Raw genomic sequence first — 27,164 nt, 5'->3', positions numbered from 1 at the left:
CAAGATGAAAAAGTATTAATGTGATGCCCACCTTGCTGAATCGGTCTCTCTGGTCCACTGCACTCAGCAAGTCGGTTTCCAGACTTTTCACTTTGGTCTCCAAAGTAACCTTTTCCAGCAGGAGGCGCTGTCGGGCACTTTCCTCCTCCTCTAACTGCTCCTCCAGGTCCTGTCAAGGAGAGGACAAAATTTAAGCAACAGGGAATGGACAAAAGCCCCAAATTAACTTCAATATTCATGTAATGTTACAGATTTTCTTCTGTTTTTATAAACAAAGCAAATCTGGCAGAAAGATAAGATGAGTCAGTATTAGTTTACATATTAGAGTTAACTTATTTCCTCTTGATCTCCTAACCTGAACATTCTGCTGCATCCTCTTCTTCTCATTGGTCAACTGCGTGCCTCTCTCCTCCTCTTCCTCCAATCGACTCTCCATCTCACCCATCACCTCCTCCAGCTCCTGTTTCCGATTGGCCAACCTGGCCCTCATCTCCTCTGCCTCCGCAAACAGCTCCGCCTCCGCCTGCAGCTGGTCAGCCAGCACCGACTTCTCCTCTATCAGCTAGAAGGTGACAAAGAAAGGATGAGGAGGAGTGATGAGCGAGGCACTGATTCATAGCAGATGGATTTCAGTGGGGTGGACAGGCAGCAGAACAAGATGAACGTTTATTACCTGAGCGTGTTTCTTATCCAGGTCTGTGTAGTCCTGCTCCACTCGGGTGAGATTGTCCTTGGCCTTCTGGAGCTCGCTCTCCCTAACCTGGATCTCTTCGTCTTGGCGGGTCACTTGCAGCAGGGGCTTCACCTGGTTGGCACAGAATAAGGATCAGAGGTCAATGTGAGGGACATTCCCCATTCCTGCATCCCTTTTGATTAGATTTCCTGTATCCAGACTTATCTTATTTATTTATTTCCCTTATCAGGGCCCTAAAGTCATTGTATTGATTTTACAACATATTGTTTCAATTGCAAGGATCTTACACCTATTACACACTTTGTTTATTGTGAGCTGGGATGTCAGATTTCTGTCCTTCCTGCACCAACTAGTAGTTATATCTCTCTTTCTACATTTTTATTGTCATACTACAGCACAACGGTTTAAACAATGCTTGTTTGATTTACGCGTACAAAGAAACTAAATCAAAGTTCTAAAAAAAAAGCTAAATAAACTGAAATGTTTCAGCTGTGTCAGAGATCACTTGCAGATGTGTTTATTGTGTATTTTATGTCTTTGTTGTAACATGGTGTTGCGCTCAGTACCTTGGTGAACAGCCGCCACCACTGCCAGTTCCTGAGTTTGAGGTAAGCAGCGCAGTTCCTCTGCATGACTCTGAGAGCACTCAGCTGCTGCTGCTTCTTCAGGAAGGATCTGAGAAGTAAAAGAAATACCACAATAAATCAACAAAACCACATAAGTGAGTGCAGATAATCTCTGAAATGACTCAAGGCAGAGCAATGACCTTTCAGAAACAGAAACTACAGAACTAAATAGATATCAGGTAATAAAACCAATGACGTTATGAAGTTATAAGTCTGAGCTTTAAGTGAAATGTTTAAATAACATCTGTAGGCATTTAACAGGGTCATTAATCAACAGCAACAACTTCATGATTACTGTATTTTTTATTTACTGGTAACACACTATATTTTATTGTCAAGCAAAAGACAAAGAAGTTTTATAAGTCCAGGCCATTAGGACACTTACTTTTACTTTGCATTTTGATGTTTTAATGCATTATGTAAAGCACTCTGAATGGCCTTTGTGCATGACATGTGCTATTCAAATAAACGTACCTTTAATTAGTTAGCCACCATTGTAAAAATATAACTTTATTATTTATGTCTTTTACAGGGCAACTAGCCGTCATTGCTGTTGCTATTCCTGAGTCACTGATAGGGGCTAAAGATTAAATATTAACGCTCCTTGAAGAGTGAAATACAAAACTGCATTCTAAAGAGCAGCAAGTGAGTGCTCCTTATAGAGAAACCCCATCAGTGTTAGACGTTTGTCTTCTCCTATCCTTTTAGTTTCAATTAGCGTAAAGCGAACTTTGACTGACTGATGACTCAAGTTAAATCAAGTCAATTAATGTGTAACAAACGTTTAAACATTACCAACAGGAACAATAATTCAGTATCTATCATACCTCTCTCTCTCTCTCTGCTAATGTTTAATGTTTTATCTTGGTAATGCTCTTACTTGCGAGCGAGATAGCCTCTGGAGGCGCTCTGGAAGCGTACGATGGTGTCGGTGATCTTTAGGTCTCTTTCTTCTTCCAGATGAGCCAGGACTCCAGCTCTGAAGAAGACTTTACTCTGACCCACCCTGAACAGGTTGAGATCCAGTTCCAAAACTTTGATCTGAACGAGGAAACAGTGGTTGGAGATTTCTACCGTTTGAATCAGCATGTTGAATTCTTTTAACTACGGAAAACTGTCTCACCATGAGTTCTGATGCCTGTTTGCCATCCATGAAGGTGCGAGGAATAGCATTCGGAGTCAGGATCTCGTATCTGGAGGACAAATTAGACCAAGAGACACAAGACTGAGCATGTGTAAAAACTAAAAAGGATCATTTGCAGGAAGAAAGTGCGTGATGAAGCATTTAGTGTCTGTGTTGGTGTCTGTTTAGTCTATTCTCAGCTCCAGAAATACAATCAAACACACACACACCTCTGTCTGAACTCCTGGAATGGGATGCGGTTAGGGAAGCCTTGTCTGCAGATACGGATCCCCTCCAGAACTCCATTACACCTCAGTTGGTCCAAAACCAGATTGGGAGACAGCTTACCAGGCTGACGACATGCAGACAAGAGAAGGTAAAGAGTGAAAAGAATTGAAAGTTTAATTCAGACATTTCTCCAGCTTTCTTGCATGTTTTGATTTAAAACAGTGTCCACATGCCTATCCCCCCCCCCCCCCCCGTCTTACCCTCTTCTCGTGGTTGGGGATGATGCAGCGCAGGAAGTTGGGGTTAGTGTTCCTCAGCGTGGCCATTAGCTTCGTGAGTGACTCCTTGTAAAGCTGACCAACGGTCCTGAACATTCCCTTCTTCGTCTTCAGCCCCGACGATCCGAACGTGACCGGCCCGCTGTTCTCTCCTGACGACACCTGGTCCAGACCCACAATCCTGTCCACTGGACCAAAACATGGAGCAGGGCCTCAGTTTCAGCAGCAATTATCAGTTTAGTGGAATGAAGAGAGTGTTTGCCAGATTTGGCATGATGATGCATGTGTGAAGGCCACACTAATGCTTTTAGATTTGGCATGATTTCACAACTGCTTACTCATCTGCTATCACGCTATCGACAGATGATATCAGATGGTAGACAATGGAGGAGTTCAGTAGAGATGCAATGACATGGTTTTAAAGCCAATACCAACAGAATATATTTGCCCATCCATATCGGCCAGTAAGACACACATACACAGTCTTAGTACAGTGCGGGTGCCTAACAAGTTGTCTAGCTTAACCTGTTTTTAAAGATTTTAAGTTGTAAACATGTCACGACAGGCATGCCTGCAGGTTTGTTTGTCTATCATTTAAAACAAGAGAAAGATAATATATTATGTTCCTGGTTTGACAGTTGCATGATATATTTGCCAAACATCTACAACAATAATACAATTAGACCAATATCGTGGCTGCTATTTGAATGTTAGTACTGAATGCCAACGCATCTCCAGAGCTCAGTCAGGATCACATTTCTGCCTGGCAGGTTTTCATGAAACCACTCCAGTGGCAGTTGGTTGTGGCAGTATTGTGCAACACAACCGTTATGTGATCCTGAATGTGTTTTCTTTTGTGAATAATAATGAGCATGCTGCTACCTTGACACTTTCACATTTCTACACAACCATGGTGGACTACTTCTTTATAAATGGAAAAAGCTACGTCACACAAGCACAGCACTGTCACTAGAAGCAAACACTTGGTGAAAGAGAAAAGCGACTGAGCAAACAGCACAGTGACACTACAGCACAAATACAAACTAAAATATCACACTACATTTAAACAGCGGGCAGACAGAATACAAAGGAGTAATGTAAGCAGAGGTGGGAGTGAGGAATGTGAGTGTGTGACACACAGAGGAGGAGAAAAACCTACTGTCGGAGCCATTAGCCTGTAGTGTGGCATACGAGTCAAAGAAGTACACACGAGGAAGAGTTTGAATATCTGATGCAGGAAGGAGGAAGGAAGGAAGGCACATGGAGAAAGAAAAAAAGGGTAGGAAAGATGGAGTCCAAGTAAGCACCGAATTAGTGGAGAGGGAAGAGAAAAGAACAGAAGGAAAAGAGCAAGAGGACACAGGAGAGAACCAGGAGGAGGAGAGATGAACAGAAAGAGAGAGAGATAGATAGAAGAGTTGCATGAAAGAGAGATAAATACAGTTAAATTAGTACATTATGAACCAGAACGTTTATTATTTATACTTGAGAAGCTTGAAAAATAAAAATGCAGGGCATAAAAATATCTTTCAGTTAAAAGTACATTTATATTTAATGCTGTACACGTATCAAGTCTACACATTAGAGGTTTACTGAACATGGTGGGGAAAGAACGCGATAGTAAATCAGTCTCACCCTCCTTCCAAAGCTCTGAGACAAAATGATCAGACGACTGGTGGAGAAGAGACGCCACGTTGTCGTTCAGAGGGTCCATGTTCTTCACTAACCAATTATGTGCCTTGTAGTTCACCTGAGATACATCACAGGGGAGGATTTTAGTTGATGACTGTGAATGGGAAAGATGGCAGACACGGAAAGATGTTAAGAAATGATGGGATACCTTGCCAGCATAGTGAATGATGGAGAAGTCAGATTCCCCACGTGGCTGCTTTGGTTTGAAGAATTTTGGATGGGTGCCTTGTTCAGCAGACACTTTCTCCACAAATGAGCGGTCTGTCGCCCGAGGGAACCAACACTCTTCGTCCAACAGGGCCAGAACACCAGGCGGGTGGGCCTAACGGAGACAGGGACAAAAACAACACCATTTGTTGTGATTCTTTATAATTCAAGATGAGAAGTGTGTGCCTGCATGTTTTTGTTTTCTATTCATGTTCTTTTATTCACTTCTTCATCTGTGGGTGTGGTGAAGTGATGAGGTTCTGTGGGCCACAGGTTTGATCTGCAACCTGAACTTTAATCACCAACCAATGCACGCTATTTATATGGTAAGTAAATGTGGACTATCAGCATCTATATTCTAATCATTTAACAGGTAATAATGTGTGATCCTTTAACCAAACAACGTTTGTGTTCCTGTGTGTATTTACTGGTTTCTCGATGAGGTCAATGCAGGGCTGCAAGTCAAGGCCAAAGTCGATGAAGTTCCACTCAATGCCCTCCCGCTGGTACTCCTCCTGCTCCAAGATGAACATGGTGTGGTTGAAGAGCTGCTGCAGCTTTTCGTTTGTGTAGTTGATGCACAGCTGCTCAAAGGAGTTCAGCTGCAGGGATTTGGGGAAGCAAAGAAAGACTCAATAATTAACGTGATTTAAACTATGGAACAACATGAACACGCTTGTATGCCTGACATTTGTTAAGACATTTCACTGGACATTTCACTAGAAATAAAGGAAAATGCTCAGGCACGCATGAAAAAAAGAAATATCCCTCATCAGTTCCACCATCATCCCTCATGTTAAAACTGTATAAATAACCTACTTCAAACAAACACACCATCATTACATGAACAAACCTGGAAGATCTCAAATCCCGCGATATCGAGGATGCCTATGAAGGAGGCTCCCTGTCTCTGTCGGCGGTCCAGAGCTCTGTTGATCCTGTGGACCAGCCATCTGAAAAGACGCTCATATGTGGCCTTAGCCAGGGCCTCCACAGCAAAGTCAGCCTAGAGGAGGAAGGGTATACAGTTAGATACACTCCACAGGGACAAATATCCACTTATCGTGATGAGAACAAACGTCTATGCACATTAATCCTACCTGTTCTTTCGTCTGGGCCTTCTGCACATACTCTCGACCCACTTTGATTCTAGGAGTGAGGATGGCCCGAGTGAACTCCAGCACATTGATGCCCAGCAGATGGCACAGCTTCTGAGCAGCTGTGTTATCAGGCATAGAGGCCTGGTCGTGATTCTTCTCCTTCATGAAGGAAATGTTCCCCAACTGGAGCACAGAAGACATCACCTTAAGCATGGCTGAGGAAGAGAAGAGACAGGGAGAGGGACGGTGATTTATAGCAACGATCAAATGACAGAAAGCAAAAACTACTTTCTCTTTTCTCTTACAGAGCGACTCCTCCGGGTTGAAGCCCATTATAACCATGGAGTCCATGGTCTGGGTGAAGTTATCTGAATCGCTCTGACCAGGAACAGGGATGGATCCTCCGCTGAGAAAGCGGTACTCATCAGCAGTTCCTAAGAGCAGGTCCGCTGGGGATGGGAATAAAAACAAAAGGTGAAACGGAAAAGACATTCATTATTACAGAACATAGAAACATTTTCACCAAAATAACAGACAGCATGTTCTGTAGAATAGCAATATTTCATGATCACACTTTGGTCGACTATTGTACTTTACCTTTTGTCTCGTTTGAAGTTCCACACAGCAACTGGTAAAAGATGTGGAACGTCCTCTCATCTTTGGCCTGACGGGTGGCCCGGGACTTTTCAAGGAGGTCTGGATTTATATGGTCATGGACAAATACACGCATGTACTATATGTGTGTAAACCTTTATAAAGATGCAATTTATGTTGCACATTTTTTTAAATGAACACCCTAAAAGCGAGTACTCCATAAACCAGAGTTTCACAATAGAGTGAACCAATAAATGTACAAAGTCGCCAAACTTTGCTGTAAATGAAACGGCTTACTTAGAGAGCAAGAGTGTATTACATTTTTATACATTTTTTGTCTTGTTAAAGGATACAGGTCTCGATGTTGGCACCAACGATGTACCCCGCTACATCAAAATTAATGCGTATGAATTTACCCTGAAGAAGAAGAGAAAGTGGTTTTATGTTTCAGTTGATTTCTATGAAAAATTATCAAACTGAGGATAGATTCAGAAGGTAATAAACGTTATCTGTTTGCATAATGTATCTTGTCTGCTCTTACAAATCTAGAGGAGTTGTCATTCTTGACAGTCTTTGCATTGCCGAAGGCCTCCAGTATGGGGTTGGCCTGCAGGAGCTGTCTCTCCAGCTCGCCCTGAGACACACAGGAGACGTCAGATCAGATTAACAGCACGACAAAGACTACAGCCCCAACATAAACACTTCCATAGGGCCTATCTGCTAAAATGCACCATCTAATTCTGCTCTCTTTGTCGTACCTACTGATAGGTTATATAAAACACAAAAAAGTGTGACTCATCCTTGAAGAGCAGTGACACAAAATGGTGCATTTTAGGGCCCAAAATAGCATCAATACACACGCACCATCCCAAGAACCCAAAACAAATGATTCTCAACGTCAACAAAAGTAACGAGCCCTCATTAGTTTAGCAATCAATAATAAGGGCATCAATATGGCAGCGTATTGCTGCTAAGCTAGAAAAAGGATCAGTATCATGTTATAACGCAGACGTTTCTTTGTTATAACAAGATGTTTTTCACGTTATTACAATATAAACATTACAACATGAAGCATTTCACGTTATAACAAGATCAGTGGTAGTATTTTATATTGTTGACAGAAAACATTCCTTGTTATAAAGTGAGAAATATCTCGTCACATTTTAATGTTACTGATCTGTTTTTCTAGCATACGCTAAGCAGCAATACGCTGTTGTATCAATCTTGTTTTACATTTTATTCATTAAAATTAATCTCAATATCACATTATTAAAAAGCAATCTCTAGAAACCAACAAACAAGAGTCAGTTGAGAACCACTGTTGTAGAAAAACAACGGCAGAGGGAAGCTACAGATTTGAATGCTAACACCATACTGCTAGCTGCAATGCATTACTGCAGCTGTCGCATTGCCAGTGCAGCTCCTGTTGATGCAGAATCAGCACAACAGCAGCCAGTGTAGGGAGTTACTGCAGCTTACAGGAGGTCGTTAGACTGTAGAAACTGTACAAGAATGCCGACAAGCCATCCCCATCTCCAGACACACAGACACACATGGTCAGCACACTACACACGTGAACAAAACCACACATTTAAATGTGTACACTTGTTCACTTGCTACAAACTCACGTAGATGGGGCAACACAGCCACACCTGCACTCATTCTACATATACACACACACACACACACACACACACACTGTACAGTTCATTCGATTAAAACCGCCTCTCCAGCAGAACTGCATGTAAAAACCTGTGGCGTTTACAAGTCACTGGGAAAGGGAAGCCAAACATCAGCACTGAGGAGAATAGAATAAAAACGTGCCAAAACTAAAAGACCCAGAAAGAAAAGCATCACTCCGCATCAAGAAATGATTCTCGTTATGAAGCAAGAGAATCATTTCAGCTCTGGTAAATATTCTACAAAAGGTAACTTCCAATAAATATACCCCAAGTTGTCTTATATAATACTTTCATACTCACATATTGCATACTCTGACGAATTGGGGGGGGGGGGGGGGGGGGGATGACGTTTTAGGAGGGAGGAGAAAGGATGGATGGGTGAATATATGGATGGGATAAACAAACAAACAAAAAAGACAAATAAGACAACAATAACAACAACAAATAAAGGAATACAAACAAGCAAACTCAAATATACTATACAAGGCCTGACTGTTATGAGGAAGCACATCAGCCCTGATGTTAAAGTTTAAGGCTACTCTGTATCGTTGTGGAGTTCATTAAGCAGGAAATAGGAAGGGACAAAAGCACAGGACAGGACAACAGGACAGAGTTAACTCACCCTGTTCACCAAAGAACAGCCTCTTGGTAAGGACTTAGAGCCGTCCATCTTAGCATGCAGGAAAGAGAAAGGGGCAACGCAGAAAGAAGAGAAAGAGGGGATTTAATGTCCGATTCCTACAGCTTTATCCTACGTCACATTTCTTTCTTTCTCCTCAACGCTCCTTCACCACTTCTTCACCATCTTTCCTGTTGTTCCTCACCCCTTCATTCTTCATGTTCCTAGAGGGCCCTTCTATTTTTTTTTTTTATGTAGTTTTTCCAGCTGCTCCATTTATTTTTTACTTCTGCGGTGTCTCTACTGTGACATACCTGTACAGCTTCCTTGTTCCTACCCAGAGCGCCACCCTTATGGGAGGAGGCAACATGAGCCAAATACTGGATGACTTTCTTAGTGTTCTCCGTTTTCCCAGCTCCAGACTCGCCTCTGGAACACACACACACACACACAATAAATACCATTCTCTTTACAAAACGGTCCACCTTAAAACGCACACACACATATATATACATACTGTATATACATATGCATATGCATTTAAAAAAAAGAAAGAACACACAGGAACAAGGGCCAAATACTCATTCATTACACCAATAAATATAGAGCCCATGCAGTGCATTCAAAGCCACAGGTCTAAACAGAAAGCAGGTGGGAAGGATACAGGCCGTGTCAGATTTGTTGCTTTTGGAGAAGAACGAAGGAGAATGGAGTAAAAATAGCAGCTGTAAGAGATCTAAAAGAAGCAGACGCCTCGCCCCAAATACACCGATTTAAGAAGAGCCTAAAGTGGGATCCTTGACAATGACAGGAAGAGTCTGACAGGAAGACATGATGACAGGGAGACGGATGGCTGGCCCTCAGGCAAGCAGGTAGGCAGACAAACCATGGCTACAAACAGACAGGGGGATGCATTCACATTACAGGCCGGACTTTTTTTGCTGAGATGTAATTTTTCTGGCCCGATTCTTTAAATCCATGTTTGACAGTGGCCCATAACGGACATCAGTTTGAACATTGGTATGTCCTGCATTTGTAACTTTGCATTAAAAAACAACAGATGTATCATTAGCTGCATAGAGACGAATGTGAGAAGCAGAGCAGTGCTCACCCTTTAATTCTGATTTCATATGTTTTTGATCTAGTTACATTTGAATAAAAATAATCTAATTTGATCCACTTGAAATCTGAATCCATTACAATTACATCCGCATGGAGGCACCAACGCACACCAATGCACACATAGACACCAGACAGCACACCAGACACATAGACACAAACACTCCAACAGAGGCAGACATTAGCATTCACAGACAGACACACTGGCGTCCTACAGCAGGCTACTCACGTGCAGAGGATTGCCTGGTCTTCTCTGTCTGTGAGAGAAAAACAATGTGAAGACAAATGAGTGACAGGCAGATGAGGCGAGTGTTAATCATGTGCTTTAATACATTGAAGACAGCAAAGTCAACATCAAACGGCTACAAGGATCCCAACTATTTGAAAGTCTACGCATGTCGGACATTTGATGCCTTGGAATAACACACTAGGCTGCTCAACCACACGACGCTGGTCGCCAATGGGTGAACACTGTTTGCAACATTACCATGTATTATTTAAGATTCCCACACTTTCAATGTAGAATTCGTACTGGTCCTACAGGTTTAGTCACTGCGGTAACACAACTACAACCTGCCCTGAGGGGGACAGGTAGTGGCAAGTACATAGCCAGACTCATCTGGCCTGTTTCATTATCTCAGGAGGACACCCCGAGGCAGAGACAGTCCTCAATCAGATCTTAACTGCTTTTAGCTCTCGCATGAGCTCAACGTGATAGTTCAGGCCAAAAAAAATGTCAGTCATGCATATTTGCTCACTATCATCACCACAACAAATATGCTATGTCAACGCATCTGTGGGAGTGCCACACCTAGAACTCTCTGTTGCAAAAAAAATACCGTCTTGCCTATTTGTTTTCACTTTTAAAGGCGTTTGATAAGAGCCACGAGTCAGGAATACACCACACCTTCAAATAGCGCTCATGGTGCGGCTCAGCGATCAAAGATCAGTCTCATGTTTCAGGCCAGTTGAGCTGATAGCAGGTGTGTAGGTTAGCTATGGTGACGGAGTTAGTCAGGAGTCAGAGGCCACAGATAGTGTTGGGTACCTTGGAGCATGCTGCGATAGGCGGCCTCTGATATGGCGTAGATGTGGGGGGGCATCTCGTGGCGTTTCTTGCCCCGGTACATCTCCACGATGGCCTCTGTGTAGATGGGCAGGTTCTTGTAAGGGTTCACCACCACGCAGAACAGCCCTGAATATGTCTGGAAAAAACAGAGCAGAGAGGTTTACAGTGACCTAATCGTCACAGTGCAGTCAGAATCACTTTGCTCTAGGTCTGTTTGATAACCTACTGTTTGTGACAGAACTCTCTCTCTCTCTCTCCGTCCACATGCTCAATCACTTGAGTTAAGTGGTTTGTGCTCGATTCAAGGAGACTGTCAATAACTGTGGGTGGCTTGATAACTGCAGGAGTAGCATATTCTTATTAAACGACTGTTTCAGCAGAAAGTGCAGCGGTAAACCAAGCGTGAAGCGCTCAATGCAACTCTGCTTGGTTCAATATATTACGCAGGCCAGCGGTATTGTTCCTCATTACATTAATTAACTTATTGTGACACAGGGAAACCTTATCGGAGCGGTCAGGGAATTTAAAATTAAACTGATTTCAGTTTATCATCCATTTCCAGACTGCTGCTCCATACGCATAACACCAATCACATCACAATGTAAATGCTCTGCATCCTCATTACACATTATCAAAATGCAAAAAACAGACTCTTGCATCGAGAACCCACTTCTGTAAATGTTCAGATTTTCGTAAGTTTATAAATGTCAGTTTCTTCAGAAATTAACATTTTGGCTCATGTAAATGCAACCAGTGATTGTATTTTCTACACAGCACTAGTCAGCACATGTTAATATCCTCATGACGATACATAAACCATAAATCTTATCATATTGTAACACGCCTCTCGAAGCTCTTCCAACAACCTATCCCTGCTCCTGCCTTGTTCTGTACTCCCTGCATGATCCTCCATCATTCATCCCATTAAAAGGCAGCTTAACTACATTTAATTGCCTATGTATTATTCTACTTTACTATGCTTCCTGGGTATGTCAATTATCATTGGCTTACATCACCATAACTTCCACTCCTATCTATACTCATGTCTCTCCTCCCCCTTTTCTGCAGGAGAAACTGGAGATGCCTCCCACTGCCACCACACACACCAACAACTTTGTAAACAGACTCCTCACCTCTCTCACATCCCATATCGGTTACACAGGAGATGCCAGAGGAGCCGACGCATGTACTGTACAACACAGACTGAATGTGCACACAAACATGCATGCATGTGAACATGTGCTTTGGCGTGAGAACCGTGTCCACAGGTTTCTTTATTAGTTATACGCTGTGAACGAGTTCTTCATCGTTTCATCGTCGACTCACATAGATCAAGCCAGAGTAGTATCTCTCTCTCAGGTTGTGCAGCACCGAGGCTTCGTTGAGGCAGGTGAGGTCGGCCATGTCCTCCACTTTGCTGAAGCGTGGGGGGTTCATCCGCTGCACCTCCTCCCTGGACAGAGTCACCTTCCTCTGGCTGTCTGTCAGCTCGACCTCCACCTCATCACCACGCTCCTCCCGAATACTGGCCGACTGGGGATGGAGGCAGAGAGAGAGAGTTAACGAAGACAGTACGATAGATGAAGGAAGAAAGTGTTTCTGTTCAATGTGAGATTCAAAATGCAGCGACTTTAAACTTGCTTTAGTGAACATAATGTCTGCATGAATCGTTGTCAAAGTGCCAATTTTACAATCGGGGGCCAAACAAGCAATGCATTTACGAAATATGCTGTCTGTAAATCAATTCCACAATAGTCAATAAATAATAATCAATCTTTTGAAAGGGGTTATCGTGAAATATTATAATTTTTGCATTGACTCAGATCCTCTCAGACGTTTTAAGCCTGGGATTTAGCATCTTCCTTTGATGCACCAACAAAAGTTTCGCCATCAATTAGATTAAAAATAAAACAGACCGAACTGTGAAACTGTGCTGAAGTTACTAGTCTCAAGATTTTGAAAAAGTTCATTCATTCTGTGCAGAACATAATAAAAGCCAACAGCTACCTAGAAGGCAGAACATAAAAAAATGTATCTGTCAATCAAAAATGAAATTCAGTGTAGCCATACTGTTTATTTGTAGGTACTGGGCTACACAAAAAAAACGACTTTAATTCTACCTTAACCCAGCTGGCCTACATATAAAATGAAGCTGACATAAATGTATTTGTGCAAATGTTTGACAGAATCTCAGCCAGAGAGCTTTGGAGTAAGAGCGGTCATTTTATCCGACAGCAGACCAGAATAGATGGCGACAGCAGAGAGGACATCTCTTGTCCTGCTGTTGGTCTTGTGCTCGTTGGACAGGAAGTAGTAAAACTCTGATTCTAACCAGGTCACAGGACTCTGATCTGCTACACTTCATTCTCTCTGCTTAACATGCACAACACACAAACTATGTGCTTGTTTGTGTTTGCGCGTGTGTGGGTGTAGATTAGTCACAGATTGAACTACATGCTCAGAATATTAAAAGTGCGTGTCACTCTCTGTGTGTGTTATACTGTATGAATTTCTATATACGGTATGTGTGTGTGTGTGTGCATTTGTCCTACAGTGCCATTCTCAGATCATGAGTGTGAAATGAAGTCAGTGTCGCTACAACGGCCTCTTAACATTAGGCTGAAGGAGAGTATTGTTCTATTCATAGAGCTCACTGTGAAACCAGTGCAGAAGAGAGAGGGAGCTTCAGATAGGACGTCAAATTCATATGTCACATGCTACAATATGCAACAATGAAAAACTCATAACGTGCATTACACAAGTACCAAGAAAAAGTGGAACAAGCGATTATTACGACCCAGGCCTTGTGCCAGTCATTAGGCCTAAACGTGTGAGAGAGCATCACAAGGCCTATTAAGGAATCTAAAGGACGAAGGAAAGCATGGAAAACAGGGTATTGTCATGGGAACAGAAACCTCGTAAAACATGGTGACGCATGCAAACAAAATGCTCACACACCCTGTGCTGCTCTGCCTCACCTGTTTGACACACCTCCAATTGAAGGCATACACTTGGAGCTAATTATTTACCAGAGGATTAACACTAAGATAGTGGTAAACGGGAAAACAATTTGTAAAAAATAAATTACATTTAGCCCTGAAATTCAACATTAATTTAGAGTAGAATCTATTTACATCCAATAAGATTGTAAATTTGATGTTCGTGCTTGTTGGAAACATAAAGTCGGCCATTTCGCTCAGTACCCGCCTTACCTCAAAGCCATGCTTCTCTGACGGCACCCACACCAGCCTTTTAGCCGCCCAGTCGGCCTGGCTGGCGGTGGAGAATGTGGAGTTGGAGGTGGGAGACCCGGGCATTGCCCCAGACGACAGGAAGTGGGTGACATCGTTGACACCGCCCCCCGTTGGCTTGGACATGACTCGTTCTGCTGGCACTAGAAAGAAGACACGGGAGACCAAAAAAGATGAACAATAAAAAGTTAGCCCGTTAGTCACACGACTACTGTCTTGTGGGAGGCTTAAAACTGGAGCACGGAAGATGCAGTGAAGGACTGTCAGACAGTGACATTGATGTGATTCTGTGTACACACACACACACACACACACACACACACACACACACACACACACACACACACACACACACACACACACACACACACACACACACACACACACACACACACACACACACACACACACACACACACACACACACACACACACACACACACACACACACACACACGAGCAGTAGTAGCACGGAAGTAGAATGCAGGCCATACATATCCAGCTCAGAGTGGGTCAGGAACGGCCTAATTGAAAGACAGCAAATCAAGGAGAAGACGGGGAGATCGGTGGGTGGAGAGGTGGAGGAAAAGCGAGATTCATCAATCGACTGAGTAAACTGACATGACAGCGAGAGGGGGAGGGATGGAAAGGAAGAGGGGGGGGAAAAAGGGTGGGAGAGCAGTGAGGAGAGAGGAGGAGATGGACTGAATCTATTGTTAACTGGATGAAAATGAAGCATGCTTCTACTGCAGGCCACTCAGTAGAGATAAAACTCTAGTGAGAACCAGTGGACACAGTGGATCCAGTATCCTGTGAAAGAGGAGGTGACAGTAGCTAGCAGTGGTTGCTACTCTGAAAACACAAAAGGCAACCTCCAGTCAGAGTGACTGTAGCGCTACAACAGCTTCTAGATCTGCTCTGACAACTAAGAAATGATGTTCAGCAGTGATTTGGTGAAAGTAGTTCTTTTGTACTTTTGACTCTAAAACTTTCCTTTCAGGCTAGCAGGAGTAGCATTGTTTGTGCTTGTGTTGGGGATTTGTTGCTGACTTTCAAAACACCAAACAATGAATCAAGGAAATAATCAGTAGGTGAATCAAAAATCTGTATGTTAGCATCAGGCTATTTCCATTCATGTAGAGTTGGGCCATATGAAGGCAATCAAATAACACAATATGTTTGACCAAATACGTCAATATTGCAATTTACATTATCGAAATTGCGACGATATTGTAGGGTTGACCACAGGTGCAACCTTTAAAACCAGGAAAATAAACACATTTTACCATATTACAATATCCAAAATCGAATACGCTATCTAGTCTCATATCATATATATTTCCCAGCCCAACATTAATGAAGCTAACGGTCCAATTAATGGACTCATTACGTAGCAAGAAGACAGTTCTCACGGATAGGTTCATATAATCTATGGAAGCTGATGACCTGAATTTCACGTGGCAGCCAAAATAGACGCAAGAAATTAACCCTTTAATCCGTCCCACTGGAACTCTGACGCTTCCCGGTTGTTGTTGGATTCATTGGCTGTTTGATGAGATAGCTGGTGAAGTGTTGGTATCAAAATAATGTGCAACATCAATCATTACGGTGATCAAAATGAGGCTTTGTGGAGGAATTATTCAACAGAACGTCCTCTTCAGTATATTCAGGGGCTGAGAACGTCAACTTTAAAGAGACAGGTTCTTGTGCCGTTCTGGTAAATACTAGGCGTCTCCACGCCTCTGCAGGTATGTCATCTGGCTTGATTCCTGCCGTGTGTCTCAGTGTCAGTTTTTTCCGCTCTGTCTGTTCATGACGAGGCCCGTGTCTCAGCCCTGCCCTAACCATACCTGTTACTCCAATAGGACTCTGGGTGTGGATACACGTTGACAAAAGACTCGCCACCACCCAGCTACCGAGTATGGAGAATATGTTGTCCCTCAGTGGTACAACACACTACAGCCGTGCATCCGTTCTTAACGGCTGACATTACTCTAGATATTTGTTATTGTCAACAAATCCCTTGAAAAGACCAAAATCAACAATGTGGTAGTCCATCTTTCAATACGTTACGACTTCTCTACGTTTGTGGAACTGAATCCCACGCCCATTTTTTTTCCAAAGACATTTAGAAACTGGTTACAAATATGTGGTTTTGTGGCCTTTGATTTACTGCAACAGTACCATGGTTTTCAGCAAATGTAACTCAAACTAATTTCATACTGCGGTGACTATTTACCTCACAAGGACAAGATGTAATATTTTAGTTCTTGGTATTGAAGAACCCCTGATGTGTGTTAGTTATTAGACAACAGTGGAGATGTCCTTACAAATTAAATAACTAAATGTCAGGCTTTGGCTACACGGGCAATACTTCTACATCGTTATCATCATCATCATCATCATCAATTCATTGTTAATTTTGGTCTAAGTTATAATCAGCTATAACAGCAATCATAAAAGAAAACTTTGCAAGCAAACACATAAGCTGCAATGCAGGATGCTGCTGACTCCCATAGATAACATTAATTCCCCTAAAGCAAGTATTCTCTCACACACACACACACACACGTTGTCGCAGTACAGCCTGGACTGACCGGCAAACTCGTCCTGCAGCAGCTGGAGTTGCCAAAACCTGACTGCTCTCTACTCCATAGCAACAGTAAGCAACAGCCCACAGACAATACCGTAGGTCATTCAATGCGGGGGTCTTGTAGGGTGTGTGTGTGTGTGTGTGTGATTAATGTGTGGGTGCCTGTGCGTGATTGTGCGTGTGGTAAACGAGTGGAGGAGCAGGAGACGCCTTTTTTTTTTTCTTCAGCTTTGCATCGGTGATGATATTGTGTGATCGGCGCACTATAGCCGGCAGTGAGGAGAGAGGTGACATTATGAAGCCACACTGGCTATGGTGATAAATACAGCGGGTGCAGGACAGCACAGCTGCAGAGTGACCCCTATAAATTACAGGCGTTTTGAGGGGATGAAGCTCTAACACAGAAACTGACGAAGGCAACCACACCTTGAACATAAGACAGGAACAATCACGAGCCTTTAATTGACTCTGTGAACCGCATACATGTGGGAGTCACATAACCAAGACATTTCTACTGAAGAAAAAAAAGACTAAGTATGATTATGACAAAAAGATCACAGTAGGCCATTACCTATTAATTATATGGGTCCAAATCCCTTCTATCGTGGCCATTAGACAGACACCGTTTTCCTTGACTTCAGGTCTTCTCGATGTTAACATAAACATAAAGATCAGACCAGTATGAACGCCTCTAGTCCCACCAAACGTTTCATTTTTAGGCGTAAAGCCACCGCATGTAGCTTGACCAACCTAGCGAGGCTAGCCAGCTCCACTGAAATATGACACTTTCAGGATATTACACTGGCTATTTACGAGTTGGATTAGATTAAAAGGCAATTCAATGTCTCACCTTCAGGTTCCGCTTTGAGTCGTGGTTAAGGCTGCGGTGCTAGGAGAGCAGGGTTGAGGTTGTTTCGTGGGTATTTTCCTGCCTGATAGGTGTGTAGCCTACCGCATATGCGGCTTTTATCATTGCACCGCTCTCTCGGTGGAGCCGCACACTTCTCGATGAGAATAAAACAGACAGCAGTGGGGGCAAGGCGACGGCTTCAGTTCAGGACACTACTTCCTGCTAGGGGACCAATCAGGTGCGAGGAGACGGCTTTTAGTCAAGCCTCAGAGGGAAATACGTCCAATCAAAAACTACAACTGAGCAGTATACCCGCCTCATGAATACGACGGGAACTTTCCGCCCCACGACTGGCATGACACGCGAGCGGCGACGAATGGTGTTAAGGGCAGTGCAAGAATATCCTCCATTAGCCAATGCTAACGGCCAAGAGGCGGGGCTAAGTGTGACTGACGTGTCAAACAGCCAACCGGAGCGCTGCAGCAGGTGGCTGTGCGGCACTCTCGCGCTAGAGTAGGGAGATTTGCGCGCCCTTTGTTTACCACTCAGTGGAGGCGAGTGTCCGCAGACACAGATCTGGGATCGGATTTGTGAGAATCCCCAATCAAGCACAACCGACGGTTTGCTTGGTATGATCTGACTCCAGGCGCGTGATTCAGATCATACCACAAAATCCGAATGAACCCGAGTACCCGAGGTGCCAGGGTTCTGGCCTCTCTGTAAATATTTACACCAATATAAAATATCATTGAGTCAGAGCTTAATCTTCTGAAACGTTTTATATCAGCCATGATTCTAATGTTTTTTTTTGTTGCCCTACTCAGGTAGTTTTCTTGGGCTACACATATTTAAAATGACCATTTGACAAATAATGGCAGACTATAGGCCCATGTAATGTTTTTTTTACATAACATATAGATTATAAAGATGATATGCTCATTATCATTTTTTTTGCACATGGTGGGGGTATATTCTTCTGATTTATCAACAGTTTTACTGAAGCGTACAGGTCATTTTGACAACACAAAATAAATCAAAACTGTCAAAGTTGTACAATTCTGTCATGAATAGATTTATTTACATCAGAGGGGTTTTTAACATTCTTCCACATGTTCCAGTAAAAAAATAAAAATTGAATTGGTTGGTTAAGGTTTAGGTTTAAGCGGTATTCTGTGACAGACAGGACCATCAGTGTAATATATAGTTGTGGACATTACACAGGAAAAAGAAAGTCGACATTCCTTCTGTGACAAAACAAGACTTGGTCATTTGGTTTGTGTCTATATGCAGCCAGGAAATTGTAAGAGTGAGGATATTATAAATATAATCTGCATCCACGTGTTCTTATACATTTTGTTGAAAAAATTAGAGCACTTCAATGTAAATACAAAAAAGTTGATAAGTAAATTACACTTGCCACCTGGATGAGATTTTATAAATGGTCAGTAGACGTGACCCGCGAGCTACGCAGAGAATAAATAAAGAAGCAACCAATAATTGCAATTCAATCCCCGTGTTTTATTTGCTCTACAACACAGTTCAGTTTCATTTTGAAGTGCTCTGTGCCTGAGGCAGTTCTGAAATTACATTTCAGTGTAAGAGGGTTTATCTTTCTCTTTAGAAGTTTAACATATAAAGGTAGTTACAGCTTTTACCTCCAGTTATATGTAGTATTACAGTGTACTATGTTTTTTTACACTATGCATATTATAAATAATATGATTTTAAAAATGTGTGCACTGCGGGGAAGTGAGTCCTAAACAACCAGTGAAATGACCAAATAGTCCATCTGTCTATTTCTTTCTGGGGTTTTTAAAAAGCGCTATCGTAGTTGAGGTGATGGTGCAGTATGTTCAAGTTACAAGTGGAGGCAGGGTGAATGACATGGCCCACCATGCAGCCTATGAATAGAACATGGAAGCCATAAAGGAGAAGTGTATGGGAGGACGCAAACATAAAACAGCATTAACACTAATTGTAACAGATAATATGTTAACAGTACCTCACCCCCCGAGCTTACTATAAAAAAAATATTTCAATAACTGAAGTGAAACACTGCAAATGATGCTTTTAAAGTTAGCATGTGCTGATCCAGTAACACCACTGTGCCGTTGTAGAGCTTCATTAGTGATATTAGTCTCCATATAATACTTAAGTGCAAAGTACAAAGAACAAGTTCCCAGGATGTGCATTGGATAAGCTGATTATTGGGCCTGACACTCACATGTACCAATACCTTCTATAATCAAACACTTAAATACTCAGGTGGCATAATTGACTGCAAATCATTACAGGATCTAAAATAAACATTCCAAGTGCTTTGTAATATAACTACAAAGTGCAACTATTACAATCTACAATATAATACGGCTAAAAGCCTCTTTATATTGTCAGTGGATGTTCATATTGAGACTACTCAGTTACAGAGCAGATTCACAGCATAGACATTTTCCTCCTTAGAACAACATCCTGCAAATGTTAAAGCGATTGAAAAAAAACCCAACCTCTCTTGCATAAGTAGCATTATGCAAATACACACAATAAAAATAGCTTTAAGCACATTTCAAATGTGAAATTAACTGCTGCAGATGAAGAGCCAGTTGCAAAATATCTGGTTTGTTATGAAGGCACCACTCAATACACTGTTCTCACAATTTGTGAGAGAAACCAACTGTAACACATTAGAATTAGAGTAGGGATGTCACACGACTTTATGGGCACAAAAATACAGAATCATTTGTATGACCGTGGTGCAGTTTCCAGTTTAATCCACGTCCGTCTGTGCAGATGTTAGACCGATGTTTTATTTCTCAGAGATGCAGACACGGCAAGCCATCATCACAACATCTCTTCCACTCAGTTCAGTTATGTTCAAGGGATGTTGGAGGTGAGTTTAGGCCTTCTGTGCATTAACAGAGTCACTGAGAGCAGCCCCTCAAACCTTGGATTCAGTCCGAACCATCTTCAAAGTGCCAAGACACTCAGAAGATTACAATGTCATAGCTCAGTCGTGAAGTACTACAATCCAAAAGCAACAGAGCAAAACAATACAGAGTGGTTGAATTTAGCAATGCCGGAGATGAGAAGATACTGTAGATCATAGTGCAAGAAAGAATGTATAGCAATTAGCTTATCTGGACAGAGCTAACATCATTTGTCATTGTGTATCACTGCAGTAGTTTAGAAACACTACAATGCGTCCTCTGCCATTCAACTCAACACATGTTAGACTAAATGAAGCAAATGTTACAATCAGTGAACAATGTTTTTTGAATGACATATAGAAAAAAAAGCCAAAAAAACAAAACATGCAATGAATAACATGGAAAAAAAACTGCTCAAAATCGCTGCTAGTTTTCAGCAGTTTCTCCATGTTCCTGTTGCTCTGCTTTGGCTCTACAAGTAGCCTAGCCTACTACTCCACTACATTATCAACAGGCCCCACCAAGCTCAGACTTTCACAAAATGTTCACTATCCATACTTACCATACGGAAATAAAACATTCACATTTTAAGTCAGCATCATAGTGGAATACATCCCTGCGTTGTACCTCAGAAGGTACACTACCCTGGCATCATACAGAAGCCACCTCAAATAGAGGTAAAAAGTGTCCGCCCATCAGTTACGTGTTAGAGCCACCATGGGGTGCTGTTGTATATTCTGCCAGTCAGGCATTAGAACCAGATGGGCTTGCTGTGGCAGTGATGGGCCAGAAGTGAGACTTAGCAATTTTAAATGATCTTGAAAGATTGCCAGGACCAATCAGACAACATTAGCCAGTGGAGTAACCCGTCTCTACAAAAGACTGACCCCAAACCTCCTACTGTCTCTCTATCTGTCTGTCTACTTCCTTTATATTTCTCTCTGTAATTCTATCTGCATAGTAGGACTCATATAATCTTTTAAGCGTGTCTAGTGACTTGCTTCGAGTCTGGACTTTCTTTCCTGTCCAATCACTGTAAACAATATTACTTCCTATCCTTTATCCTGACAATGGCCCTATCTACTGTTAATCCTGTCTCACTTGGTCTGCCCATTCATACCTGCCTATCCCTTTCTTTTTGCCTGTTCTTCCTCTGAACCACTGGGTTAACTTCCTGTCTCTTTTAACTTTAGGCCTCCTATTCCACAGGTTCAGTTGTAGTGGAGATGTTCTGCCACGGATTGCCTTCGGGTCATTGGGGAGGGACACTCAGGGTCTTGGCCAGGCTCATCATCATGGGAGACGAGCTGCAGAGCGACTTCGTTCTCATAGCAGAATGACGAGCGTGAGCTTTGAATGTACTTCTGCTCGGCCAGCTCTTTAGCACTGCATGAAGGTGTGTTTGGGATTTCATATGTCCGATGGAAGAACGAGTAGTCCACCTGGAAAAAGTGCAGAAGAATTTTACACACATTATTATAAGATAAGAGCCTTTAGCCATGGTAGTGGCTCTGTAAGGCTGTATTTGGGTTTAGCTATGCTTTCAGCTAAATGCTAACGTCAGCATGTATACATGTTCACAGTGTACACAATGCTAACATGCTGATGTTTAGCAGATTGTTGTTTACCATGTTCACTGTCTTACTGTAGCATGTCAGCATTCTTTTTTTCATTTGCTAATTAGCACCAAACAAAAAGTACAACTGAGGCTGATGGGAATGTCAGGTTTGCAGGTGTTTGGTCATTAACCAAAGTACTCGACTTATTCCAATTTTGAGCTAGATGACAAGTCAGGGGATCATCAGAGTCATTGGGATACATCGTGTGGTGACCATGAATGCCTGTACATATCTGTGCCAATCAAGCCTTAGTATATGTACCCCTCCAAACTACAGTGAATTAATGGAAACCACTTCAGACACAGCATTAAGGGAAGGAAAGGATCCATACTATTTCTGTACATATCTCCATCCTTCCTTTCTGACCTGGTAGCAGTCTTTCCTCTCAAAGAGCACTGGTTCGAATCTGTGTCCCCAGAGTATTTCAGAAGCCAGATAGGAGCTACGGCACTGTGTGGTCATGGCTGTGGCCTCCACCATGCCCTCGAGTATGACCACCACCTCCAATTCATAGTCATTCTCCAGGGACTTTCGGTCAATCTCAAAGAAGGGTGACTCGTCGTTGATCTCGTGGACAACTGTCACTGGCGATACCAAGAAGATGCGGTCGATGCCAGTGTCAAAACCCACGTTGATGTCCATATTGTCCAATGGGAGGAACTCTCCCTCTTCTGTCACCCTTGGCTAAAGTTGGCAATGGAAAGTAAAATAAAGTCACTATTTAATATATTAAAGATTCCACATTAGATGTTGCAAAAATTGATTTTCACATGAGGGATTTTATTAAAAGGAAACTAGCCAAAGGCAGGCAAAACATGATCAAGTAAAGTAAAATGCAAATGTGGCTATAAAATGCAACACAATGGTATAGAAAATAGGGCATTCATCTGTCATCTTTAATATTGTAAATGATGACACCATTTCCTAAGGTCATTTAGACATTAAATGTATCACGCTGACCCAAAAGCTTAGCATTTGGTTATTATATTCAGAGGAATTTGACTATGGAAGTTTTTAGTCATACCACCCGTGCATAGGCTTATCACTCACCCAACCCTTACTATGGAACAATATCCAGCCCCAGCGTTTAGAATTGCATTCCTTTGATCCTCGTAAACTTAATCCCATCTGCCCTGTCTGAACTTTGATATGGTCATGCAATTAAGGGAGATCATTGAGAACATTGCTGTAGCCCCAATGTTCCAAAGATTTTGACCCTTCGACAACTCAGCAGACACATGTATAAACTGACTGTTGACAACAAAACATTAACATAAATAGGAAACATGTTTAAAACCACCCAAATAAGGCCAGTCAGAAAGGTAAACATAAGCATACAGTACAATCACCTAACCCACATACAGCCCACATGAAGGAAAATGAGATGACGAAGGACAACGGTTCTCAGTTAAAGAATTGTGGGCAAGTTAATCCATGGTAAATCTTCCTAGCCCCTGAGGGAAAATAAAACAAGCTCTCATTAACTACGGCCCACAGAATACAGGCCAGATGGTCTCAGAGCTCTCTTTCTCTCCTCTACTGCAACCTTTTTTCCTCTACCGCTAACACTCACAATAGCAACCTATTTTTTGATACAATCATTCTGTCTCTTTGACCTTTTTCTCAAAAACAGAAAGTTTTTTTTTCTTTTTATCATTGCCAAACGTTCTGACCTCTTTTTTTCTCATCATGGTCATTATCCATCTCCCCCACTTACCTTCAGTAGTTGTGCTCGAACATGTGCCTCTACCAGGTGGCTCTTGCGTAGGTTTCCGACCCTCCACATCATGCAGAGTTTCCCGTCCCTCAGCGCCACCACAGCTGTGTTGGAGAACACCAGTGTCTCGTTGCGCTTCTTGGGCTTAGCAATCTTTGCCATTATTGCCCCGATGATGAAGGCGTCAATAATGCAGCCCACAATGCACTGCAAAACGACCGCCATCACCGCCAGGGGACATTCTTCAGTCACGCTCCTAAAGCCATAACCGATGGATGTCTGAGTCTCCAAGGAGAATAAAAAGGCCGCCATGAAGCTGTTTACTTGCAGGAAGCACGGCTCCTCAACCACTGCCTTTCTATCAGACTCTCCTCCAGACCCGGCCTCTCCTGATCCCGGAGAGGAACCTGAGCTGGGGGTAAGCCGAATGGAGAGGTCCCCATGCACAGAGGCAATCAGCCAGAAGGCAAATCCAAAGAGCAGCCAGGAGAGAAGGAAGGAGAGGGTGAAGATGACCAGCATCCAGCGCCAGCGGATGTCCACACAGGTGGTGAAGAGGTCGCTAAGGTAGCGCTGGCCCCTCTCGCTCATGTTGACGAAGGTGACGTTGCAGCGTCCGTCCTTGCCAACAAAGCGTTGTCGGGGCCGGCGGCTTGAGCGCCTGGTGCGCCGGCGGTTGTTAGTGGAGGGGGAAGAGAGTGAATCCTGGTCTGAGGATGAATGGCCTTTTCCTCTTCCTCCTACACTATTGCCTCTTCCACTCCTTAGCCCTGAGCACATTCCTCCTGCTTTCACCCCGCCTTCTCCTGCATCTCCCCCAACTCCAATGGCACTCTGCCCCCGTGCATTGTTGGTGTTGCTCTGGAGAGGTAGAGTTTTGCCGTTCAGGGCATGGGTAGGGGAGGGGCTGGTTGGGGTCCCTGACCCTGTTGGACTAACCCCTGCCCTAGCCGTATCTGCAGCACTCTGTGCCAGCCTCATGATCTCCTCCTCCTCTACTGGCCCATCCACCACAGCACTAAAGCGGCGTTTCACACGTGCCGCTCCCATCATGTACTATAATGTCACCTTTTGCTTACGGTACTCCGTATTCCTCAGTGTGCTTGATTTGATTGTTGATGTGGCAATCAAGCACCTTGACAGTTAACACAGGCAGTCTTTTAGTCCTTCTTAAAGAAGAGATAATTGTAAGTCCATCATGGCGAATGGTGACCAGAGGATAATTTCCTCCCAGACCGCTAATCAGTCACTTATTTTCCACACTTTCAATGATGATTCCCAGTAGAGTCTATCTTTTCAGTGATAGATCCCTCAGCCAAGAAAGTGGGCTTTCTTGAAGTAGGTCCACAGGGTGCATTCATTAACCAATGTCCTTAAGTCATACTCACTCAGGGAGTTGAGCTGAAAAGAATGATGTCAGCAGCAGCCCAACGAGTCTATTTCTGTGACCCCCAGTTTGCAATAATTATTTTGACAAGGAGTAGTAGGGCTGGATTGACCTCAACAGACAACACAAAAGCATGCAAGATTGGTTCTGTTTAGTTCAAAACAATCAAAGGGAAGCCTTGAGCATGGATCTATTGATAAAAGCTATAAACTGATAATGCAATGGAGAAGAAGGATGGAGACATGTAAAGGATATACAGCTCGTTACAGGGTACCTTCTATAATATTGTGACAAGATGCATCCAAGACAGACAAATGCTCCAAATTAACTTGGGGACGATATGATAATAACATTTCCAACATGCAGTCGAAAAATAAAAAAATAAACATGCCAATTCTTACGATCAAAGTTCTCTCCAGTTTCACAACCCCTTGGCATGGGCATGAAGAAACAAAGAATACAATACTTTCAGTACATCAAACGCCTACTGTCATCATTGTTCATAAATAATTCAGTGCTAATATTTCTTTCATAAAGATTTGAATAAGTGTTAAGTTGCAGTTGTCACCTTTGCCCAACAAGAGGGTCCCAACTGAAAGAACGTTTTGTTTGCCATTTCCTGTTGGATCATGCCACTGATTCAACAATTTGCCATTTCCTTTTTAAGGGTCGGCACATCTGTTTGATGGCCATTGTCGAATTTGTTGAAGACTTGTTTTAATAACTGAATAATATTGACCTGAACTACATGGCTGTTAGAAATCACCCGCAACAGTTCCTCAGACCAGACATACCTCATTACAGTTCAGCATTACAGCTGATAAATCACCTATGCCTGACAAAAAATAAGAAGGGAGGAAAAGAAAAGACAGAGTTTATTTGATCTATCTCCAACTATACTTGTGTTTTAGCTTTAAGCAGAAGATGCATATGGAGGAAAAAGGCAAGTACACAGGTCACCTGAGGAAGTTTTCTATATTTTTCTGGAGGTCCGTCTCCAAAGCAGATAGATCAGGTGTATGCCACAGAAGGAGAAGAGCTGAGAAGTGCTCAGAGCTAAAGTGGCTGAGAGTTTAACTTGGTTTGTGGATTGTAGTCTCTTACTCATCATCTCTGTTTGAATCAGATCACAAAAGACTACCTGAACATCAGAGATAGTTTCCACAGACAAAATAGAAGATTATCCTGTGCAGATGCAATGTGAAAATAACACGTGAGAATAACTTTAAAGTGCAACATAAATACTATCCGAGAAATGTGCAAATATATCTGGAAATTAAAAGGTATGCCTTTAGAGCTTACCTTTCCCAACCATTTCCAGAGACCTCTACTGAATCCTGTCAAGTATACAGAGTATCCACATCCTCTTTGGAACAGTAGACAGAAAGAAACCCTCAACAGTAGCCCTGCACTGGGGTGAGTATAAAGAGAACTGCAGAAATAGACAAGAGCTACTGCTCTAACTGTACAAATATAGAAGAAGCCATTTCATTCAGCCAGTAACAGCAGGGTAGGAAAACAGCTACAACAAATGGAAATGGGGAAAGAGATCCCTCCTGAAGTGAGAAGTGACATAAGGGTTCATCTTCGCTTATGTGTTGACCCCTCTTTATGACACATGTTCAGTAAAAGCATTGAGCTTCGTGAGAAAGTCAAGGAAAGCGTTTGTTTTTGATTGTCTTTACAGAGATGTTGGTTTTCTGTGTTTGTGTCCCTTTGGTTTAGGACCTTCTTGTTTAACACACTGCCAGTCTTGAGAGGAAATGAGAACAAAAAAAAGAGAATGACAATT

At 42.6% G+C, this 27,164-nt stretch overlaps 2 protein-coding genes across 4 annotated transcripts in view; both read right to left on the bottom strand.

Moving 5' to 3' along the window:
- Window positions 1–17,882, bottom strand: part of myh14 (myosin, heavy chain 14, non-muscle) — a 29,004-nt gene extending 11,122 nt beyond the window's left edge. The window contains exons 1-25 of one of the 3 annotated variants that reach the window (XM_076109344.1): window positions 17,726–17,882; window positions 14,244–14,425; window positions 12,358–12,564; window positions 11,011–11,167; window positions 10,192–10,219; window positions 9,158–9,272; window positions 8,847–8,894; window positions 7,084–7,176; window positions 6,896–6,959; window positions 6,546–6,644; window positions 6,254–6,397; window positions 5,949–6,163; window positions 5,702–5,854; window positions 5,277–5,450; window positions 4,790–4,963; window positions 4,585–4,699; window positions 4,109–4,177; window positions 2,932–3,137; window positions 2,674–2,795; window positions 2,444–2,513; window positions 2,201–2,361; window positions 1,261–1,369; window positions 674–805; window positions 356–562; window positions 32–169 (exon numbers count right to left, since the gene is read on the bottom strand). In XM_076109344.1, the coding sequence (XP_075965459.1) occupies window positions 32–169; window positions 356–562; window positions 674–805; window positions 1,261–1,369; window positions 2,201–2,361; window positions 2,444–2,513; window positions 2,674–2,795; window positions 2,932–3,137; window positions 4,109–4,177; window positions 4,585–4,699; window positions 4,790–4,963; window positions 5,277–5,450; window positions 5,702–5,854; window positions 5,949–6,163; window positions 6,254–6,397; window positions 6,546–6,644; window positions 6,896–6,959; window positions 7,084–7,176; window positions 8,847–8,894; window positions 9,158–9,272; window positions 10,192–10,219; window positions 11,011–11,167; window positions 12,358–12,564; window positions 14,244–14,408 (3,165 nt within the window). In that variant the 5' untranslated portion in view covers window positions 14,409–14,425; window positions 17,726–17,882. Of the gene's footprint in view, window positions 1–31; window positions 170–355; window positions 563–673; window positions 806–1,260; window positions 1,370–2,200; window positions 2,362–2,443; window positions 2,514–2,673; window positions 2,796–2,931; window positions 3,138–4,108; window positions 4,178–4,584; window positions 4,700–4,789; window positions 4,964–5,276; window positions 5,451–5,701; window positions 5,855–5,948; window positions 6,164–6,253; window positions 6,398–6,545; window positions 6,645–6,895; window positions 6,960–7,083; window positions 7,177–8,524; window positions 8,537–8,846; window positions 8,895–9,157; window positions 9,273–10,191; window positions 10,220–11,010; window positions 11,168–12,357; window positions 12,565–14,243; window positions 14,426–17,725 lie in introns of all 3 variants that reach the window. The other 2 variants (XM_076109345.1, XM_076109346.1) reach the window with 2 other exon arrangements.
- A 3,978-nt stretch (window positions 17,883–21,860) lies between these two features.
- kcnj14 (potassium inwardly rectifying channel subfamily J member 14) lies at window positions 21,861–25,038 on the bottom strand. The gene is made up of 3 exons (XM_076109386.1): window positions 23,986–25,038; window positions 22,635–22,952; window positions 21,861–22,091 (listed from the first exon to the last, which is right to left on the bottom strand). Exons 1-3 carry the CDS (start codon window positions 25,036–25,038, stop codon window positions 21,861–21,863), a joined length of 1,602 nt encoding a protein of 533 aa, XP_075965501.1.
- Window positions 25,039–27,164: the final 2,126 nt, after the last annotated feature.

This window comes from Anarhichas minor, unplaced genomic scaffold, assembly GCF_050575085.1.
Source record: "Anarhichas minor isolate MPS153535 unplaced genomic scaffold, ASM5057508v1 ptg000041l, whole genome shotgun sequence".
Lineage (NCBI taxonomy): Eukaryota > Metazoa > Chordata > Actinopteri > Perciformes > Anarhichadidae > Anarhichas > Anarhichas minor.
The sequence above is the reverse complement of the archived record's forward strand: the minus strand, read 5'-3'. Positions and strand labels throughout refer to the sequence as shown.

What these genes read in the sequence shown, in the direction of transcription:
- kcnj14 (XM_076109386.1), bottom strand. Translation starts at nt 25,038, where the DNA reads ATGATGGGAGCGGCACGTGTGAAACGCCGCTTTAGTGCTGTGGTGGAT. An exon ending in TTCGAGCACAACTACTGAAG is followed by an intron (nt 22,953 to 23,985) that starts GTAAGTGGGGGA and finishes TGCCAACTTTAG; the next exon opens with CCAAGGGTGACAGAAGAGGG. An exon ending in AGAGGAAAGACTGCTACCAG is followed by an intron (nt 22,092 to 22,634) that starts GTCAGAAAGGAA and finishes CACTTTTTCCAG; the next exon opens with GTGGACTACTCGTTCTTCCA.